This window comes from Manis pentadactyla, chromosome 11 (assembly GCF_030020395.1).
Source record: "Manis pentadactyla isolate mManPen7 chromosome 11, mManPen7.hap1, whole genome shotgun sequence".
NCBI lineage: Eukaryota > Metazoa > Chordata > Mammalia > Pholidota > Manidae > Manis > Manis pentadactyla.
Window position 1 is genome coordinate 52,816,977 of NC_080029.1, and position 24,161 is coordinate 52,841,137.

Here is a 24,161-nt window from a genome sequence, read left to right on the forward strand (position 1 = left end):
ACATTCGAAAGTCCATCAATATCATCCACCACATCAACAAAAAGAAAGACAAAAACCACATGATCATCTCCATAGATGCTGAAAAAGCATTTGACAAAGTTCAACATCCATTCATGATAAAAACTCTCAGCAAAATGGGAATAGAGGGCAAGTACCTCAACATAATAAAGGCCATCTATGAAAAACCCACAGCCAACATTATATTGAATAGCGAGAAGCTGAAAGCATTTCCGCTGAGATCGGGAACTAGACAGGGATGCCCACTCTCCCCACTGTTATTTAACATAGTACTGGAGGTCCTAGCCACGGCAATCAGACAAAACAAAAAAATACAAGGAATCCAGATTGGCAAAGAAGAAGTCAAACTGTCACTATTTGCAGATGACATGATACTGTACATAAAAAACCCTAAAGACTCCACCCCAGATCTACTAGAACTGATATCGGAATACAGCAAACTTGCAGGATACAAAATCAACACACAGAAATCTGTGGCTTTCCTATATACCAACAATGAACCAACAGAAAGGGAAATCAGGAAAACAACTCCATTCACAATTGCATCAAAAAAAAATAAAATACCTAGGAATAAACCTAACCAAAGAAGTGAAAGACTTATATTCTGAAAAGTACAAGTCACTCTTAAAAGAAATTAAAGGGGACACTAACAGATGGAAACGCATCCCATGCTCATGGCTAGGAAGAATTAATATCGTCAAAATGGCCATCCTGCCCAAGGCAATATACAGATTTGATGCAATCCCTATGAAACTACCAGCAACATTCTTCAATGAACTGGAACAAATAATTCAAAAATTCATATGGAACCACCAAAGACCCCGAATAGCCAAAGCAATCCTGAGAAAGAAGAATAAAGTAGGGGGGATCTCACTCCCCAACTTCAAGCTCTATTATAAAGCCATAATTATCAAAACAATTTGGTACTGGCACAAGAACAGAGCCACAGACCAATGGAACAGACTAGACAATCCAGACATTAACCCAGACATATATGGCCAATTAATATTTGATAAAGGAGCCATGGACATACAATGGCAAAATGACAGTCTCTTCAACAGATGGTGCTGGCAAAACTGGACAGCTACATGTAGGAGAATGAAACTGGACCATTGTCTAACCCCATATACAAAAGTAAACTCAAAATGGATCAAAGACCTGAATGTAAGTCACGAAACCATTAAACTCTTGGAAGAAAACATAGGCACGAACCTCTTAGACATAAACATGAGTGACATCTTCTTGAACATATCTCCCCGGGCATGGAAAACAACAGCAAAAATGAACAAGTGGGACTATATTAAGCTGAAAAGCTTCTGTAAAGCAAAGGACACCATCAATAGAACAAAAAGGAACCCTACAGTATGGGAGAATATATTTGAAAATGACACATCCGATAAAGGCTTGACGTCCAGAATATATAAAGAGCTCACACGCCTCAACAAACAAAAAACAAATAACCCAATTAAAAAATGGGCAAAGGAACTGAACAGACGGTTCTCCAAAAAAGAAATACAGATGGCCAACAGACACATGAAAAGATGCTCCACATCGCTAATTATCAGAGAAATGCAAATTAAAACTACAATGAGGTATCACCTCACACCAGTAAGGATGGCTGCCATCCAAAAGACAAACAACAACAAATGTTGGCGAGGCTGTGGAGAAAGGGGAACCCTCCGACACTGCTGGTGGGAATGTAAACTTGTTCAACCATTGTGGAAAGCAGTATGGAGGTACATCAAAATGCTCAAAACAGACATACCATTTGACCCAGGAATTGCACTCCTAGGAATTTACCCTAAGAATGCAGCAATCAAGTATGAGAAAGACCAGTGTACCCCTATGTTTATCGCAGCACTGTTTACAATAGCCAAGAATTGGAAGCAACCTTAATTTCCATCGATATATGAATTGGTAAAGAAGATGTGGTACATATACACAATGGAATACTACTCAGCCATAAGAAAAGGGCAAATCCAACCATTTGCAGCAACATGGATGGAGCTGGAGGGTATTATGCTCAGTGAAACAAGCCAAGCAGAGAAAGAGAAATACCAAATGATTTCACTCATCTGTGGAATATAAGAACAAAGGAAAAACTGAAGGAACAAAACAGCAACAGAATCACAGAACTCAAGAATGGACTAACAGGTACCAAAGGGAAAGGGACTGGGGAGGATGGGTGGTTAGGGAGGGATAAGGGGTGGCAGAAAAAGAGGGGTATTAAGATTAGCATCCATAGCGGAGTGGGAGAAAGGGGAGGGCTGTACAACACAGAGAAGACAAGTAGTGATTCTACAACAGTTTGCTACGCTGATGGACAGAGACTGTAAAGGAGTATATAGGGGGGACCTGGTATAGGGGAGAGCCTAGTAAACAAAGTATTCGTCATGTAAGTGTAGATTAATGATTAAAAAAAAAAAAAAGCAGTTCCTATGTGGTGACCTCTAATGAGTTCTACACAATGATATAAAGGGCATATAAAAGTGTAGGCAAAGGGTCTGTTTGTGTTTATACAGAGGATCAAAGCCTAATTGGGCTACCCCAAAAATGAACTAAGATACGATATGAAAAAGAACTTCCAACATCAGCACTCTCGGGAAGACTCATGACAGAAGATGATCAGCAAAAAAAAAAAAAAAAAAACTCCAACAAAGATCCACGCACTGTCACAGGTGTTGATGCACTCATCCCACCAGTTCCTGGACTTGCCATGGGAATGATGAAGGAGATATCTAAGCTGGCCTGTGCATACAGTAAAACAAAAATTGGACTGGATCTATACTGTTGGAACTCAACCAAGAATTAGGAGAAGTGCAAATTGTAGTACTCCAATATCTTACAACCACAGACTATTTATCGTTAAAAGAACATATGGAATATGAACAGTCCCCAGGAATGGGTTGTTCTAGTTTATCTGAATTCTCTCAGACTGTTTAAGTTCAGTCGGACAATATCCACCATATCATAGATAACTTTTCACAAATGCCTAAGGTGCCTAACTGGTTTTCTTGGTTTCACTGGAGATGGCTGGTAATTACAGGTATGCTTTGGTTAGGTAACTATATTCCTATTATGTTAATGTGTGTGCACAATCTAATTAGTAGTTTAAAACCTATACATACTTAAGTTACTCTACAAGAAGATATGTCAAAGAAATAATCAATCTTCCCATGTTTTCTTCTGTCTGCTACTTCTATAGCTTTTCTTCTTCCTTCCTAATTACAACCCTTAAATAGAATTCGTGCCTCATATCGAATTTACCGAGTATCATAACTCCTCCAAGTGGTAAATACACCTCAAGACAAATGCTGGGCATAGAAGCCACAGGGCATAAATATGCAAAGAAGTAAAAAGCTAGCCTTTTCAAACAATAAGGCTTCCCTCTCACTTACCAACTTAACATTTCCCTGTATGGTCCCGGAAGATGACTGGTTAGCCAGAGACGGGTAAGATTCCTCAAGGGAGGAACAACCTAAGACAGGCACAGTCGCAGGGGGCCATGTGGTGAGAAAATGGGGAGCAGCAGAGGTGAGGCTTAGAACCTCCCCCCTCATGTTCTGAGAGAAATCTTCTGCATACATGGATGTTTATTGCCCTCGACTAGCTCGGATTAACACATAGTCTACAGGCACACACCTGATCATCTACATTTGCTCTCTTACAACACTAAACTCTGTTTTCTACCTTTATCTCGTATCTACCTACTTCAGCATTTTATTAAAAATAATAATAATAGAGAAATGTGGGATCCACATATAAATCAAGTTTAAAAATCAAATGAATATTCATATTTGAACTGACTGTGTATAGTTCATAATGCATGAACAAAACCGAAAGCTTCTGTGATGATTGCCCTTGCACTGTTCACCATGTAACTTATTCACTATGTAAGAATTTGTGCTCCATGTAAGAATTTGTTCATTATGCATCAGAAGATTGGAGACTGATGAAAATTAGGCTTGGGGTGGATTAATGATTGTGCATTGAGTATTGACCCCCCTATACAGAAATTTATTGTGTTTAACAACTATTTGATCAATAAATATGAGAGATGCCCTCACAAAAAAAAAAAAAAAAAAAAAAGATTTTAAAAGTCACATGAAAGGGATGGAAAATAAACTGTATTTTAATTAGGCTTCGCTATTTAGCAAAAATTGGGCTAATTTATTAAAAAATCTATTTTTTATGTTATCTAGATTAAAATTGAGGTTCACATTTCTGTAGTTTTGATTACATGGGGAGGATAATTTATCTAAATAAATAACAAATTTACAAAGAGAATTATTGAACTATTTAGCATAGTAAACCTAAAAAATGTATACCTAGTCTAGCATCTATTTTTATTAGAGTGGTTTAATGTAGTAAGATCTTTGACCAGTCATCTTATTAAGTAAGGAAATAAATACTTCCATTTAGCACCATTTCTGTCTTTAACTTTTTACTATTTTTATAGACAGAATATTAATAACTTTGATGCTCAAAAAATACAGATTAATTTCAAAGATGAAGAAATTAATACTCAGAGTGGTTAAACTTGATCAAGGTCATGTTGCTTGTTTTTGGAAGAGATAAAGAAGAAAGATTTCAAAGAATAACAGTCCATTAATATTGTAATTTAGATTTTTTTTTCATGTAGATTTATCAAAATTTGGGGCATACTCTAATATAGATAAAAATAGACATTTGAGATAGATATAGACATATAAGATAGATAAGGTAATTTGCAAAATATGTGTCATTTTCCTCCTCACATTTATACCTTGAATCTTTCTTATTGCCCATGAGACAGTCCACAAAATGGACAGGGAAAATTGGTCCAGTTTGTCTGTAGGGGCAGAGCAGCCATGAGTAGGAGGAAAGTCCAGTGAGGACTCAGGTTATTCTTTCTGTTGCCGGGCAGCTGCATCTGGGAGGTCTTTCCCTGTGCATGAGGTGAAGCACTAGGAGACACCTCAACCTGGATGGGAGGGTTCTTGACTCTGAACAGAAAAGAATTCTCAAGCAGGTCAGAAGAGTGTAGGTAAACAAAGAATTCATTAGAGTGAGAGCAGCAGAAATGGCTGCTGCCAGGAAAGTGCAGAGGAAAAAAGGGAAAGTTCTCAGCCTAGGGCAGATACCCTTGCCAACTCCTGAAGCCAGGGTCACCTGGCATCCTGTGTCCACTTGGATCTGCACAGCATGGGGCCTAGCCCCTACCACTTCAAGATTTGGGGGAGCCACAGAGCACAGGATCGAGTGAGATTGTTTTGAGAACTTCTAAAGGAATGGAAATTTTCAGGTAGGCTACTGAGCGCAGATCGCACAGCTGCAGTTTCTTCCGGGTCACCCAGGCGATGGAAATATTCAGTCCCAAATCTGAGCTCTTAGCAGCCCCTTCCTACTTATCAGGAGCAAGGTGGGTATGGAGTAAAGACTTGGAATTAAAATGAAATAGCAAAGAGACAAAACGCAATAATTTGAGCAGTGAGAAAGCTTTATTTGAAAGTAAGCACTTAAAAAAAGAAAAGTATGGGTGTCCTCAGAGAGGATGCCTGCTGAAAGTTTGAGGATTCTGTCTTTTAAGGCTCTCAAGAAGAGGCATAGGGCAGAGGGAAGTTGTTGGGTTTGGGCTCGACTTGTGGTCTCAAGATGCTTATTTCTGGTGAAAGACACCATGTCTCCTTTCCCTATTATCAGTCTTCCAGCTAATTCTGCTAAATAAACCCAACACAAGGGATTCATTTATTCTGTTCTTCTCTAAGATAGGGTATCTCCAAGATAGTGGTTACCCTGAAGCAGTGACCCTGAAGCAGTAGGGACATATCAGTTAAGATTGCTTGCTTGCTTTGCCTTAAGGTAGGTTGTTGGGTTATTGTCTGATTACCAGAGAATATGTTAGCAATTTTACTTCTCAATTCTCTGCTTCTTAAAATGGAATCTTAGCCTTAACATGGGGTCCCTCCTGTTCTGCCCCTTTTTATATCTCAGCATTTTTCATCATAGGCAGGAAATTTAATCCTGATGCTTGCCCCATGTCTCTGCATTTCCTCATTTCCATATGTCATAGTTTGCTTGAACCTTCTTCAGGGGTATGTCTTTACAGTGGCCACCTGCTATAAACTGGCTTCAATTTTGAATTCTGTCCAAAAGTATTTATCCTCTCTTCTCAATGTTCTCATTTGTTAAATTTTAATATTGAATATTTGATCATTCAGATTATCAAAGGAATTAGCCTTAAATGAAAATGTAAAAATCACAAACTCAGCCTGGCACATAGTAGGGACATAATTGATGTTAAATGCTAAGGTCATTATTGCTCTTCTGTGTCCTTTCTCATGGAGGGTGAATAAGCACTGCAGCTTCTTTCAAATCCTGTTGTTCCAAGATGCTGATTAGCTTTGCATCATTCCCTTGTGGTTCACTTCAAAAACAGAAAATTATTTAGCTATATCACTTAATTGTTTACATTTAATGGAATAAATTATTTAATCATGTAGGTTTTTAAAATGAAGCCATTTTTAAACACCTATTTTGTTAATGCCAATTTCTAGAAAGTATATATATCTATTTTGAGAAAGTGGTAGCTAATGTTTCATATTTTTAATTTCTGAGATGCTGTGCATTATTTAACTGGTGTTTTTAATTAAGTAAATGAATGAATTAAATGGAAAAGTAGACATGAATTTACTTAACTAGCAAGATAATTCTGATATCACTTTGGACTAAATTCATTTTTCTCTATGTGTAATAAGAGGAACAACATTTCAATTTTAATTGAAAATTAATTAAGTTGAAAATTATTATTTTTTTAAGTTATGTTTGTTTTCATTCCTGAGCACTGGAGCACAGATGTGATAGAAGGCAGAGTAAACCTTTGTCTTTCCATCCACATGCAGTCCTAACTCCAAAGGCAGCATTTGACATTAATCAGAGGGATGGCATTATTCATATATTTCTAGCTATTCTTATTCTGGCATTCTAATTTAGCTATGCTTTTTTGATAGGTGTTGTATTGCATAAGTACATTTGAATTCATATTCATTTGTATAAGAAATAAATCTTCCCTTGAAAAAGATTTCAAAATAAAAAATCATCATGCTCATGGAGCTACACAAAAATATTCAAGATCTCAGAGAAAACTTCAAGGAAGAGATATAAATGTTGAAATATACAGTATCTGAAATGAAACATACAATGGAGGGATTTAAAAGCAGATTAGATGAGATAGAGGACATGGTGAATGAAATAGAAATTAGAGAACAGGAATACAAAGAAGCTGAGGCACACAGAGAAAAAAAGGATCTCTAAGAATGAAAGAATAATAAGATAACTCTGCAACCAATCCAAACGGAACAATATTCACATTATTGGGTACCAGAAGAAGAGATAGGAAAACCTATAGAAAGACTCTGAGAAAATAATTGCTGAAAACTTCCCCAATCTGGGGAAGAAAATAGTATCTTAGGTCATGAAAATCCAAAGATCTCCCAACACAAGGGACCCTAGAAAGACAACACCAAGATATAATAATTAAAATGGCAAAGATCAAGGATAAGGACACATTATTAAAAGCAGCTAGAGAGAGAAAAAAGAACACCTACAAAGGAAAACCCATCAGGCTATCATCAGACTTCTCAGCAGAAACCTTATAGGCCAGAAGTGAGTGGCATGATATACTTAATGCAGTGAAATAGAAGGGACTCCAAACAAGAATACTCTGTCTGGCAAGATTACAATTTAAATTTGAAGCAGGGATTAAACAATTCCCAGATAAGCAAAAGTTGAGGGAATTTACCTCCCACATACCATCTCTACAGTGTATTTTAAAGGGGCTACTCTAGATGGAAGTGCTCCTAAGGCCAAATAGCTGTCACCAGAGGTAATAAAACCACAATAAAGGAAGTAGACCAATTAATTACTAAGAAAACACAAAAGTCAACTACCCACAACGTTAGTCAAGGGATTTACAAAGAGAGCGGAATATGAAACCTAATATTTAATGAGTGTAGGAGGAAGATAAAGAAGGAAAAAAAAGAAACTTTAGGTTGTGTTTGAAACAGCATAATAAGGGAGTTAAGTTAGAGTGTTAGATAGTAAAGAAGTTGCCTTTAAACCTTTGGTAATCACAAATCTAAAGCCTACAATGGCAATAAGTACATATCTATTGATAATCATCCTAAATGTAAATGGTCTGAATGCACCAATCAAAACACATAGAGTCATTGAATGGATAAAAAAACAAGACACACCTACATGCTGCCTACAAGAGACTCACTTCAAACCCAAAGACATACACAGACTAAAAGTGAAGGAATGGGAAAAGATATTTCATGCAAAGAACAGGGAGAACAAAGCAGGAGTTGCAATACTGTATCACACAAAATAGATTTCAAAACAAAGAAAGTAGCAAGGGACAAAGAAGGACATTACATAATGATAAAGGGGTCAGTCCATCAAGAGGATATAACCATTATAAATATCTATGTACCCAACAAAGGAGCACCCAAATGTGTACAACAAATACAGAATTAAAGGAGTAAATAGAATGTAATGCTTTAATTTTAGGAGACTTCAACACACCACTCACTCTAAAGGACAGATCAACCAGACAGAAAATAAGTAAGGACATAAAGGCACTGAACAATGTATTAGAACAGATGGACTTAACAGACATCTACAGACACTCCACCCAAAAGCAGCAGGATAAACATTCTTCTTAAGTGCATGTGGAACATTTTCCAGAATAGATCAAACACTAAGTCACAAAAAGAATGAAATTGTGCCAACAAGCTTCTCAGACCACAAAGGAATGAAACTAGAAATAAATTTCTAGTATACAAAGAAAATAAACAAGCCCACAAACACATGAAGGCTTAACAAAATGCTCCTAAATAACCAATGGATCAATGACCAAATGAAAACAGAGATCAAACAATATATGCAGACAAATGGAAACAACTCAGCACCCCAAAACCTGTGGGATGCAAAGAAAGCAGTTCTAAGAGGAAGACAGTATATAGTAGTACAGGCTTACCTCAAGAAAGAGGAAGAATCCCAAATGAACAGCCTAAACTCACAATTAATTAAAATAGAAAAAAAGGAACAAATGAGGCTTAAAGTGAGTAGAAGGAGGGACATAATAATGATCAGAGCAGATATAAAGAAAATTGAGAAGAATAAAACAATAGAAAGAATCAATGAAACCAGGAGCTCGTTCTTCAAGAAAATAAAAATAGATAAACCCATAGCCAGACTTATCAAGAAAAAAAGAGTTTACACACATAAACAGAATCAGAAATGAGGAAGGAAAAATCACTATAGACACTGGAGAAATACAAAGAATTATTAGAGAATATTATGAAAAATTATATGCTAACAAATTAGATAACCTAGAAGAAATGGACATCTTTCTAGAAAAATACAACCTTCCAAGAATGACCCAGGAAGAACAGAAAATCTGAACAGACCAATTAGCAGCAATGAAATTGAATTGGAAATCAAAAAACTACCTAAGAACAAAACTCCTGGTCCAGATGGCTTCACCACTGAATGTTATCAAATGTTTAGTTAAGACCTAATACCCATCCTCCTTAGTCTTCCAAAAAATAGAAGAGGAGGGGATACTTTCAAACTCATTCTATGAAGTCAGCATCACTCAAATACTAAAACCAGGCAAAGATACCACAAAAAAAAAGGAAATGACCAATATCTCTGATGAACCTAGATGCAAAAATATTCAACAAAATATTAGCAAACCAAATTGAAAAATACATCAAAACATTATCCATCATGATCAAGTGGTATTTATTCCAGGGATGGAAGGATGATACAATATTTGAAAATTATCAACATTATATACCAAACAACAAAAAGAAGTACAAAAATCACAAATCATCTCAATAGATGCTGCAAAAACATTTGACAAAATTCAACATCCATTCATGATAAAAACTCTCAACAACATGGGCACAGAGGGCAAGTACCTCAACATAATAAAGGCTATATATGAGAAACCCACACCAACTTCATACTTAACAGTAAGAAGCTGAAAGCTTTTCCTCTAAGATCAGGAACAAGATAAGGATGCCCAATCTCCCGACTTTTGCTCAACATAGTTCTGGAGGTGCTAGCAATGAGACAACACAAAGAAATAAAAGGCATCCAGATTAGCAATGAAGAAGTTAAACTGTCCGCTTGCAGATAACATGATATGATACATCGAAAACCCTAAAGAATCCACTCCAAAACTACTAGAACTAGTAACTGAATTCAGCAAAGTTGCAGGATACAATTAATGCATGGAAATCTGTTGCATATCTATATACTAATGATGAACTAGCAGAAAGAGAAATCAGGAAAAATTCCATTTACAATTGCAACAAAGAAGAATAAAATACCTAGGAAGAAACCTAACCAAGGACATGGAAGACCAATATCCTGAAAACTATAAGACACTCATGAGAGAAATTAAAGCAGACACCAATAAATGGAAATAATTCCATTCTTATGGGCAGGAAGAATTAATATTGTCAAAATGGCCTCCTGCCTAAAGCAATCTATATATTCAGTGCAATCCCCATCAAAATACCAAAAGCATTCCTCAGTGAACCAGAACAAATAGTTCTAAAATTCATATGAACTACAAAAAAACCCAAATAGCCAAAGCAATTCTGAGAAGTAAGAATAAAGCTGGAGGGATTATGCTTCCCAACTTCAAGCTCTACTACAAAGCCACAATAATCAAGACAATTTGGTACTGGTACAAGAACAGACCCATAGATCAATGGAATAGAATAGAGAGCCCAGATATAAACCCAAAAATATGGTCAATTAATATACAAAATAAGAGCCATGGACATACAATGGGGAAATGACAGCCTCTTCAACAACTGGTATTGGCAAAACTGGATAGCTACATGTTAGAAAATGAAACTGGATTACTGTCTAACTCCATACACAGAAGTAAACTCAAAATGGATCAAAGACCTGAATGTAAGCCATGAAACCATAAAATTCTTAGAAGAAAACATAGGCAAAAATCTCCTGAATATAAACATGAGCAACTTTTTCCTGAACACATCTCCTCAGGCAAGGGAAACAAAAGCAAAAATGAACAAATGAGACTACATCAAACTAAAAAGTTTTTGTACAGCAAAGGAAACCATCTGTAGAGCAAAAATGCATCCTATAGTATGGGAGAATATATTTGTAAATAACATATCCTATAAGGGGTTAACATCCAAAATATATAAAGAGCTCACATACTTCAACACCTAGAAAGCAAATAACCCGATTAAAAAATGGGCAGAGTTGCTGAACAGATACTTCTCCAAAGAAGAAATTCAGGTAGCCAACAGGCACATGACAAGATGCTCCACATCACTAATTATCAGGGAAATGCAAATTAAAACCACAATGAGATATCACCTCATACCAGTTAGGATGGCCAACATCTAAAAGGCAAGGAACAACAAAAGCTGGTGAGGATGCAGAGAAAGGGGAACCCTCCTACACTATTGTGGGGAATGTAAATTTGTTCAATCATTGTAAAAAGCAATATGGAGGTTCCTCAAAAAACTAAAAATAGAAATATCATTTGACTCAGGATTTCACTCCTAAGAATTTACCCAATGAAAACAAGATCCCAGATATCAAAGACATATGCACCCCTATGTTTATTGGAGCACTATTTACAATAGCCAAGAAATGGAAGCAACCTAAATGTCCATCAGTAGATGAATGAATAAAGAAAATGTGGTACACATACACAGTAGAATACTGTTCAGCCATAAGAAGAAATCAAATCCTACCATTTGCAACTATGTGGTTGGAGCTAGAGGGTATTATGCTCAGTGAAATAAGCCAGGTGGAGAAAGAGAAGTACCAAATGATTTCACTTATTTGTTGAGTATTAAAAAAAAGCATAACTGAAGGAACAAAACAGCAGCAGACTCACAGAGTCCAAGAAGAGACTAGCGAGTGTTTACCAAAGGGAAAGGGTTGAGGAGGGTAGATGGGGAGGGTGGGATAAGGGGATTAGGGGCTATTATGATTACCACAGGTAATGTAGGTGGTTCATGCATGGGGATGGCAGTATAGCACAGAGAAGACAATAGTGTCTCTCTAGCATCTTACTACACTGTTGGACAGCGACTGGTATGGAATAGGGTAGACGTGGTAATGGGAGAATATTGTGACCACACTGTTGCTCTTGTGAAACCTTCATAAGATTATATATTAATGTTACCTTAATAAAAAAAGAAAAACAAGGAAGTCTTCCAATGGAACAGGTGATATTGTTTGTAGAAACTCATTGGGCAGTTGTCTCTTATTCTTTCATATTTTTACTAAACTCTAACATAAATACATTACAGCACAGTTAAGTAAGTTCCAGTAAAATCAATCCAATTTTCTAATAAATAGCTTCAGTGAAATTTAAATTAACTTTATCTGAGAAAAGTACAACCCTTGTATGATTGAAATACATCTTTTAAAATTCACTTAAAATTAATTTTGCAAAAATAGTGACAACCTGACAAACTATTTACAATGATATCCAAGTGTTCTAAGGTGAAATTGTATGAAATTCAAGTGTTAAAAACTATTGAAAGTTCAAAAGGTAAGAACACAGTAGATTGTCAGAGTGTGGCATTGTCAGTTCTTACATTGTATTTCCTCTATGGAAAAAACAAACACTAAACCTTCGTGATTTAGGCAACATTTTCTAAACTAGAGTCAAAACTTCTGATTTCACGTAGGAGGCTCTTTTTCTCTTTCCTACTCTTGCATTTGCTGTGTCAGCTAAGTCTACAATGTCTGTTATCCCTTATAGTGTCTGTGGGTAAGAGATAATGGCATAGGGGCAGAAGACTGAACATCTGAATCCTATCCTCCTAAGCTGCCTTGATCACTCTTCTGTGAAATGCAGATGTTAAAGACCCTTAGTGGCTGATAATGACCAGTCATTGAGTAGATAGTTCTTCTGTTGACCATTCACATTCCAATTTAATGCTTTATTTATTTTGCTAATATTGAAGACCTCATTTGAGAGAGTTCTATAAAAACAATTCAGAATTACTTTAAAGTGAGAATATGTGCCAGGTATTCCCAAGGTCTCTATAATTTTTATCATCTGAATTGTCACACTTCTTCACCCAACAGAAATTGTTCCCTTATGATTTTCTTTTTGTTTGAATATGCTTTACCAGTTTATACTAACCTTGAAAAATTTTCTTTTTCCCATTTCAAGTTCCACCCAATCTGACTGTTCCACAGGAAAAATCACCTTTGGTCACCAGAGAAGGAGACACAATAGAACTGCAGTGTCAAGTAACTGGGAAACCTAAACCAATCATCCTTTGGTCTAGAGCAGACAAAGAAGTTGCAATGCCAGATGGGTCCATGCAAATGGAGAGTTACGATGGAACACTGAGGATTGTGAACGTATCTAGGGAAATGTCAGGAATGTACAGATGTCAGACCAGCCAGTACAATGGATTCAATGTGAAACCAAGAGAAGCCTTGGTGCAGCTCATTGTGCAGTGTAAGTAATTTTTTTTCTCTGTGCTTCTGTCAGGGGACAAGGGAAGAAATAATACTGTTGTACTAGTAAAATAGGGTAATTTTTTGAATTGAATTATGATAAAATATTTCTACATTATTGCTATCCAATTGAAACTATAATTTTCCTTAACTTGCCCTTCACTTGAGCTAATACATACTAATAGAAAAGAATTATATTAGTATCTGTGTGTGATGATTATGATGGTGCTACATTTTGGATAATGCAAAAGAATCAACAAACCTAATGGTTAAAAACTGGCCATGTGCAATGAAGTGAAGTGGAGATTGAAAGTAATTGCTAATTCAGATTATAACACTCTTTTGTTTTCACAGTTCATGTTTCTATTTCAGGTGATTGTGCAGTCTTTGCCCAAATTATCCACCTATTTCAAGGCATCCCTTTGCTTAAATTATGAAAACCTAATCATTGAAATGCTATGTTTACATATCTGAAGTTATGAGTAGATTGCAAAATTATCTAGTAACGTTGAGATAATTCAGGCAAATATTAGGTGCTGAATTTTGCTTGACTTTCTTAACAGATAATTGTTAACTATGAGAGCTGGATATGATAGATTTTTTTTACTGTTTTTATTGAAATCACTGTTACAGTTCTAACAAAAAACCTGTAGAGATCGCTTGCTTTGTATTTGCTTTTAGAATTAAAAATACCAAAATTCACAGATGTAAGACATTTAACAGTGCCACTGGTGTTGGATATTAGAAGTGCCCTGACCATTTGGATGGCAGATGGTGCGGACACTGATGACAGAGGAGAAGCAAACTAAAAGCAGTCTGTGTCAACTCCAGTAGCAATATATTTTAATTGATGCACTTCCTTAAATACATGGTGGCAAAGTATTCAAGAAAATGAATGAATTAGATGAAACTGTCACTTCAGTAAACAGTGATGTTATTTTCTTTCTGTGAAGGTTTCCCTCTAACTCAGAAAATGGAAAATAGAACTTAACTCATATATACCTCTATAAAAAGATTTAAGGATATTGGCAGATTGAATTAATTGACTTTAAATTTGAAAGAATAATTGAGATATGGGAGGGTTATGTTTGGGACTCATGCCAACATGTGAATTTATGTAGAAGGTGTGTGAGCTGTGGGGAGAGAAGCAAGCTTCTGGGGACGGCTTACCCATTTCTTTCTCCATTGCAGCTCAGATTCCACTATGCTATTGGTCCTTTAACATGCAAAGTGATATTTGTCAAATATTTTGATGAATTTCCATTGATAACTGATTGATAACATTTTTTTCCAAATGTGGTTTTGAGAAAGCACGTTCCATTCAGTGTTTTCCCCACTGGCCTTTATCCTCATAACAGTAAGCTCATGAGTAGGAGTTTCATGTGAAAACAGGTTTCAGAAAGAAAAAAATAATAAAAAGGAAGAAACCTCTGCTCAATTCTCAAAATAAAACAAAAGAAGAGGAGGAGGAGGAGGAGGAGAAGAAGAAAAAGAGTAAAAGAAAAAAGACCCACAGAGGAAGTTGGTACAATTTGGAACACTTCATTCTTGTTGGTACTCATAGGATTCTGTGCCTCCTCCTGAGTTACTCAAAGTTTCAGGATTCCTAAAGCTATTAGGGCAATTAGTTTTCACTCTGCTTGTGTCTCTAGGGAAGCTCTGATACCAGTAAAAGCTGTAAAACCAGTGGCTCTAGGGAAGTTTGAATTAAAGGTTCAAGGATCAAGTTCTCCAATCGCCATAGAAAATACTAACCTCCAGAATTCTATTGGTGAGGTACATTTCCTTTTCTGCTTCTTCTTAATAAGTCAAATAAAATGTTAAGTTCAGCACAAGATTTTAAAATTCAGTCTTATAATAGTGGATGAAAATAAATACTAGCACAGTGTCACTAGTGCTACAGGATGTAATTGGCTAAAAATACCAATAGACAAAGTCCAGTTCATTTGATGTAGGTAAAAAGATCTGCATTACAAGGTGACTTCAGAGCCTGTAATAAACAGTTCTTCCTCTAAGAGGCAACTTCCATGGCCTACCAGGAAGGCAGCTGGCTGCCAGCAAGCAGGCTTGCCAGTTCCAGATGAGGATGCTATTGTGTCTTTCAAGAAGCTCCCTTTCATGTATTTCCAACTCTTCTGAAGAACCCGGTTATATCACTGAGCAAATAAATGATGACAATTCCAGAACATTCCTGAGTGAATCAAATATTGATTTTCCAAACACATAATCCCTGCTAGCAGGTCCAGGCCACAGCCTCCCTAAGGTTTATCACTGCAAAACTAATAATGCAAGAATGCTGTTAATATTTTTAAATGATAAGCATCTTAACTTGGATAGCCATGCTACATGTAAGAAATATTGTTATGCATTTAAATTACTAAGCTGTTTCATATACATATGCACACACATATACATATAAGTGTGCATATGGTTCTATCCTCTTCAGAAATTTGTTATATCATCACAGCAGGAAACTTATGCTTTATGTATTTTGGATTCATAATATTTTTACATTAGAGCTGTTTAGTATATGTTAAGTTATGATAACAAATGGAATAAGAATATATATATATTACATACTTCTTACTTCTTGGGTGACTGTTTTTTATTTAGGTTTCAGGAGTATCTGAGGACTGTTGTATAGTTTGATACCTGGAAGTGTCCAAGTGTATGAAGGAAGAGGTCAAACTATTAGCAATTTCAGTTAAAAAAAAAAGTATTTTCAGGTCTTGAACTTTTTTTAGGACTTGAGTCCTACACTTCAGTTAATTAAGTTAAGACCTCCTTTTTAAAAATGTTTATTATGCTGGCAAATCTGGGACAGTCTATTTTAGAAGAAACATGCACACAAAATACACACATATATATTTATATATAATTTTATCTGTTTTGAGACATTAAAGACAGAAAAGAGATAGTCCATTACAAATAAGAAACAAAAATCTGATATCTCCAAGCCACATTTTTCTTCTTGTTTAGTTTTCCTGTGTTCAGGTAAACAATTACCAAGCAAAAGGACTACAAGAGCAAAGAAGTAACTGTAGGTAGGACTTTGATGAGTGAAGTGCCTAAGTGCCTAAATATAATAGAGTACATATATGCATATTATATAAATAAAGGAACAGTCCATTTAATTTAATGTTCTAATTTTCCAAATGAGAATTTATTCTTAACTAATGTTGATATAAATTATAAAGAAATTTTATTAAAATTTCTTGAATTATTTACTATCTCCAATTAATGTGCCTCTTCTTAAAATCTGTAGAGAGCGATTAAGCCAATGACAGAAGCCTAGAGGTATTTTACCCCATTTTATATCCTGTTAAGAGTAGCTTAATCACCATAATGAAATAGTTTAAATTATTAAGTTCTGTGCATATTACTGATTCCTGGAAAACAAAAGATTTATTTTATATTTTTAACTTCTGCAATCACCAATTACCACAGATAATACATACCAGAATAGGAAGTTATAAATAAAAGAATTTTTTAAATGCAGGTTAAAATTAATCTAAATTTCTTTAAAAATTGCTAGATGAAATTGCAAAGTACAATGTAAAGTTTTACTAACAGACTTTCAAATTTTCAGCCATTAATTTCATCCATGGTTTTGGAACTATGTAACTGACTTTCTGGCTCAGTTCTATTTAAAGCAGCATTAGAATAGACTAATTGAAAAAACAGTTATATATGTTAATTAATTCATATTATTTAAAAATCCTAGAATGTATAGGGCTTATTGATCAAGACTAGAACAATTTCGTAAACAAAGTAGCAATAATAAAGATAAATTTTTATTTATCCATTAGAGTACTGATCATTTGAATATTGATTAAATCAAAATGCCAGTGAATGAATATATTCAAATCTGTATAATGAATGAAGATACTAAGATATTCCTATTGTCCTCCAAAAATAAATAGTTTTATTTTATATTTATATTATATAACTATGTCATATAAACATACATATACTATTGTATATTATGAATTAAATTTCATGAACAATAACATTTTGCATTTAATAAAAGCTATCATTTAAGTGGTTTCATCTGAAAGCACTGGCATAATCTCAGTAATGTGGATATTTTGAAGTACACTTCTGAAAATCAGTTGGGAGAATATATATATATATATATATATATATATATACTGCATTGAATATCACTTTTATTACTAAAGTTTCGTTGTATACAGGCATCTCATTTTACTGCACTTTGCAGATACTGCATTTTTTGCAAAATTAAGGTTTGTGGCAGCTATACATCAAGCAAGTCTGTCAGTGCCATTTGCCCAACAGCATTTGCTCACTTCATGTCTCTGTTGCATTTTGGTAATTCTTATAACATTTCAAGCTTTTTCACTATTACTGTATTTGTCATGGTGATCTGTGATCAGTGATCTTCGATGTTACTGTTGTAATTGTGGGGTGCAGTGAGTTGTGCCCATATGACTGTGAAATCAATTGATAAATATATGTGTTCTGCCTGTTCCACAAACCACCATTTCCCCATCTCCCTTCCCTCAGGCCTCCCTATTCCCTGAGACACAACGTACTGAAATTAAGTAATTAATAATCCTACACTGGCCTCTAAACATTCAAGTGAAAGGAAGAGTCTCGTTTTTCTTCCTTTAAATAAAGAACTAGAAATTACTAAGCTTTGTGAGGAAGCATTGTCAAGAGCCAAGATAGGCCAAAAGCTAGGCCTCTTGTGCCAAAAAGCCAAGCTGTGAATGTAAAGGAAAAGTCCAGTGAACAAATGAATAATAAGATAATGAAACAGGCTTTTGCTGTTTCTCCTTATTGCTGATATGGAGAAAGGTTCAGTGATCTGGATAGATGATCAAACCAGACACAACATTCCCTTAGGTCAAAGCTTAATTCAGAATAAGGCCCTAATTCTCTTCAGTTCTAGAAAAGATAAGAGAGTTATAGAAACCGCAGAAGAAAAGTTGAAAGCTACCAAAGATTGGTTCATAACATTTAAGGAAAGAAACCTATCCATAACTTCAGAGTGCAGGGTAAAGACCAACTGTTGATAGAGAAGCTTAATTTTCTATCTCATTTTTATTTGAAGTTTTATTTGTTTATTTGAAGTTACTTATTTATTTGAAGCAAGTCACCCAGAAGATCTAAGATAAAGAAAGTGGCTACACTCAACAACAGATTTTCAATGTAGACAAAACAGCCTTCTATTGGAAGAAGATACCATCGAAGACTTTCATAGCTACAGAGGAGAAGTCAATGTCTGCCTTCAAAACTTCTCTCCCTTTTTAGGGACTAATGGAACCAGTGACTTTGAGTTCAGGCCAATGCTCACTGACCATTCTGAAAATCCTAGGGCCCTTAGAAATTATGCTAAATGTGCTCTACCTGTGCTGTCTAAAAGGAACAACAAAACCCAGATGACAGCACATCTGTTTACAATGTGGTTTACTAAATATTTTAAGGCCATTGTTGAGACCTACTACTGAGAAAGTTCCTTTCAAAAAAATTAATGATCATCGAGAATTCACCTGGTCACCCAAGAACTCTGATGGAGATAGACAACAGGATGAATGTTGTTTTCAGGCCTGCTAATGCAACATCTGTTCTGCAGTCCATGAATCGAGGAGTAATTTTGACTTTAAAGTATTATCTAAGAAATACATTTCCTAGGACGTTAGCTGCCATAAATTGTTACTCCTCTGATGGATCTGAGCAAAGTAAATCGAAAACATTCTGGAAAGGATTTGCCATTCTAGATGTGAGAACATTTGTGATGCATGGGAAGATGTCAAAATATCAACATTAACAGGACTTTGGAAGAAGTTGATTCCAACCCTCATGGATGACTTTGAGGGATTCAAGATTTCAGTGGAGGAAGTAGGTGCTATTAATAGAGCTATACTGTAGTGTAAACATAACTTTTAGATACAAGTAGGCAACCAAAAAATTCATTTGACTAGTTTTATTGCAATTCTGCCTTTATTGTGGTTGTCTGGAACCAAAGCCACAGTATCTCCAAGGTATGCCTCTATATGTTCATTTGTTGCACTTACAATTAAATATATTTCTGTTATGAGGTATAAAATACACAAAGAAACAAAACCTGACAATACTGTTAAATTGTATTAACAGTCTTTCAGCTATCTAAATGAAATTTCATGCACCACTTACAATTTCCATTTTGCAAATGAAGAAAATTATGAAATAAAATAACCAAGTCTAGATGATTCTGTAACATCTTTCTATGTTGACAGATAATAACTTCACTAGTTGGGGTGAGTGTTTAATAATGTGTGAACCACTGTTGTATACCAAAAACTAATATAAGTTGTGTATCGACTATACTTAAGAAAAAAAGAAAATAGTGCTATTGAGAATCCCATGTTTTTCACCTATTTCCAAAGCAAAACCAAATTAAATGAAGAGCATGGAGCCAAAGATAAGGCCTTTTTGCTTATACTTCTTCTCAAGAAATCTAGTGAAGTGTGTATGTGAATTTCTTTCAATCAAAGTGAATATTCACTAAAAGCAAAATATCATGGACCTTATAAAGAAAAAGAAAATTAAAGACAGATTGGAATGTACTGTAACATATATGTTCCTATCATTAGACAAACTAAGTAATATTCTATAGTGTTAAGATATATAGAAAGACTCTGTGGAGTAAATATAACTACTTTTTGGGTGTTTGAAGAGCAAAATTGCTCTGAAAATAACAGTGTGACTAGAAATTAATCTAAAACTAACATAAGAAACAAAGTAACTGCTGATAAAAGGGGAGGATGTTAAAGGAAGCTGCTAAAGATGTTAAATATCCAAAGGAATTTATAAGTGAATGTACAAGAATTTTAACTTATGAGCAAAACAATAAAATGGCTTCCAGCTCAAGAGCCTGGAAAGCCCTGCTTATCCAGATGTGTTTCCTTTTTTCCATATTAATCCAGTCCATCCCTTCTCAGCCTCATAGACATGGTAACTCCGTGTGCCTCTTTGGGTAGGTTCCCATTCCTCCCTTGTCCTGTTGCCACCAATCTTCAACTGCCTTTCACCGTTCAAGTTCTGACTAAGCCCCACCTCTTCAGAAAGTCTCTCAGTGACTGAGAAGGTTCCTACCTTTGACAGTCTTATGGACATTGCTGTTTAGCCTGCATAAAACAATTTAGAACTCCAAATAAAACTTCATTTTGAACATACATGTTATGTGATATACTTCTTTCAAAATCAGTGGTTATTATCTCACCATTGCCTTCCTCAAAACTATTGTCATATTGACTGTAGACTAAGTTTAAGCAACACACAAATGTATTTTTGATGATTGTATAGTTTTCACACAGAATTTTTATTATCTGTTTGGATTCACTTCTTTCACATAAATGACTTGATTATAACAGACTTTGGTCTACTCCCATAAAATAAATTCACCCTCAGAAGGTGAACACTTACCTTTGAGGTTATTCAAAAGGCTACATCAGAAACATAAACAGTAAGGCCAAGGTTATTTTCAGCATATTTTAGGTAGGGACAGCACTGATTCCACAACTACTGCCTCTCTAAGGATGATAGCTCTGAAGAGAGTATTCTTTTGAGGAATTTTCGTTGACCCAGAGAGTCCTAGACTTTATTATTACTTTTATCAATTAAAAGATAAACTGAGGCATATTAAAAATTTTAATAGGAATTTAATTTAGCAAAAATTGATACTAGTTGTGCAGCGCCAGACCGGAAGTGGTTAGGAGCAATACATCAACAGGAACTTGGGGACAGACTTTTGTAGGGAATAGGCCAGGAGCACAGTAAGGAAATTATTGATTGTATCTAGCTTACAGCCAAGTTGGCTGTTTGTGATTGATTGTTCTGATGTTTCAATCATGAAACTTTGAGGCATTTACAGACTTGAGTGTTGGTTTGCTCATGTACACCACCACAACATGAGAGCCACCTCAGCCTAATGACCCCTTAATTTTTAACACTATCTATGTATCTGAATTCCTCTGAACTTTAGTCTCCCTATTTCCAAAAAAGAGAAAATATTTCCCATCTTTCAAATAGTCTTTAAGATAATTTTGCAAAGTAACTAGAATATTGTTCAGCATACAGCACAAAATGGAAATTATTATGATTATCATCTTAATATATAAGTTCTGGTATATTTTGATGTAGAGTCCATTTTCTCACTTGCAAATAACTCCTACTTTACTGTTTATTCCCTAGATTGTTGATCTATTCTTATTATAGCTTAAGCTCTTTGTGGGCCCAAACACCCCTCACATTGCTAGGACCACAACACTTGTCATATTGACATTCTTGATTGACTAACCCACTGCCAGGATATCTTGTACTTGGGAAAAGTTTAAAGCTAAAACTCTACTTGGTGAGAAATTCTTAATTTCGTCTTTGCACTGGGAAACTGTAATATACTCAACTAGAATGTCAGTTGTGGAATGCTTTTAAGTTTACTAAGAAATAATATTTTAAGCATTCATTTTTCATATTTTAACATTAATGATTATTAAATAGAACTCAGCACTTGTTACATAGTGTTCCTTCATTTGAATTAAATAGGCATATTCCTTCTTTTGTTGTTTGTAGCAGTTATTAGAAACATTAATCAAATGACCCCTGAGGCAATGTTAACATTTTGAGAACATTAATATTTATGTCTTTTTCTCTCACCATACTTTTTTCCTACCCCACATAGTTAAGATCTTTTCTAAGAAAGAAGAAACAATATTCTGTAAGATAATATACAATTTAAACTGAATAAAATAAACCCTAGAATTTTTATTTCAAGTCAACTCATGTAAATATATCTTACCTCATTTCCCAGTGGATTTAGTGAGAAATTATAATGGAACTGCCTTGAAAACAGATTTTTTTTGAACATCTTATTTTTATATTACTCCTGAATATTTGAAAATTAAATTTTCTAAGTGTATGTACTATTTTGTAGAAAGTCTTTAGGATGAATTTACTTGGGCTAAACTGCTCCTGCCAACCTGGGCAATCTCCTTAGCCCTGTTTTCTCACTCTTCCAGAGAAAGGATAGACAGCAGCATAGATAACCACCTTAGAAAATTGTCAAAGAAAATGGAGACACTCCCTCTGTAAAGAGCTTCTCAGTGTAAAACACAGATGCTTTGTCTTTGTAGAGCAGGCAAGCCCAGAGTGCCTGGAGAAGAGGATTGGTTCATCCGGTACATGAGTCATATAAAGAAAATAAGTGCATAACTTTCCTTGTCCACCTCTGATGTTGTCTTAATGTAGGTATAACCATAGGTCAAGAGTTAGAAAAACTTATCTATTAAAAGTTTCATTTTCAGCATCTATGCAAAGAAGTGGGTAGGGACCAGCCACTTTTAAATGATTAAGAGAATGATTAAAAATATTAACAGCATAACCCAGCCAAGTCTTGTGTGTGTTGACATGGTCAGGGCACTTCTGCCTACCCCTATAGTACAAAAAGTCAAGTGGATGATTATTACATTTAAATATTACTGAAAAGATATTTTTCCCATGAGAACCTTCAGATACATGATTAAATTAAATGTATTTGAATGAAGGGAGCTTATGCTGCCTCTTTCCCTCTTCTCACTTTCTCACTTTATGGAAATATATTCTCTAAGAAAGATGAAGATAAGCACATGTGCAAATGTATATAAATACATATATATATACACACACAGATATATATATGTAACTTTAAAATTTCTGTGCCTTTTTAATCTTTTATAGTTAAAAAGAGATTTATCTCTCATCCAAAAATACATTCTTCCCAAATATAGAATTAAAGTATTTTCTAAATACTGTGCTCTTCCATGAAAATAAAAAGGTAATAATTATTAGCCATTACAATAAATCACACCAAAGTTTAAAATAATGTAGCCCATGAACATGCCTGTGACTTTATCTATTTATTTTAAATATGTTACCAATAAAATGCTTAGTGAAGAGGAAAATATGCAGTATGCAAAAGACATGGGTCTCTGGGTAGGGAAAAATGTATAAGCACTTCAAAAGTTAGGTAACAGTGTAGGAAACTGCATGTTGAAGAAGCACTTCAGTCAATGCAGGATGAAGCCAATCAAAAAGTGAGAAATCAAAGGCTAGTATTGAGAAAGACATGACTTCTTATCCCTCCAACAAAAGACACATTTATCAGAATGTTTAATCTACTTGCAACCATGTTCATGTACAATTTTAGCTTACCTATTGCTGTTAGCAGTTTTATCCTTATTATCAATTGTTTGATCCAACTTCATTTTAATATTTAATGTAAGCCACAGATTTTTTTGTTTTTGCATACATTATATTATCTTGCATTATATTATATTGAATAACTTTTAACCTAATTGTAAACTCTTCTGCTAAATAATCTACTGGAGGGTCTTCTTAGGTTAAGCAACATTCAAAATCATGGGACTATCATGGACACATATATGGCATCAGATTCATTTTACAGATATAAAACGAGAACCACAGCTCGCCAGCATGCCCTCCTACTCTGCACTTCTGAGGACACTTGAACATTCTGAAAACATTTTTGGTTCTTAGGATTCCAGGCAGAGGGATGCTCCTGATATCTAATGTGTGGATGCTGGGGATGCTGCTAAATATCCCAAATGCATAGG

General features: G+C 35.1%; 1 protein-coding gene across 1 annotated transcript in view; it reads left to right on the forward strand.

Annotated features, from left to right (window-relative positions):
• MDGA2 (MAM domain containing glycosylphosphatidylinositol anchor 2) overlaps positions 1 to 24,161 on the forward strand; it is a 900,504-nt gene that overhangs the window by 678,612 nt on the left and 197,731 nt on the right. The window contains exon 8 of the mRNA XM_057488484.1: positions 13,253 to 13,546. Within this exon, the coding sequence (XP_057344467.1) occupies positions 13,253 to 13,546 (294 nt within the window). The remainder of the gene's footprint in view (positions 1 to 13,252; positions 13,547 to 24,161) is intronic.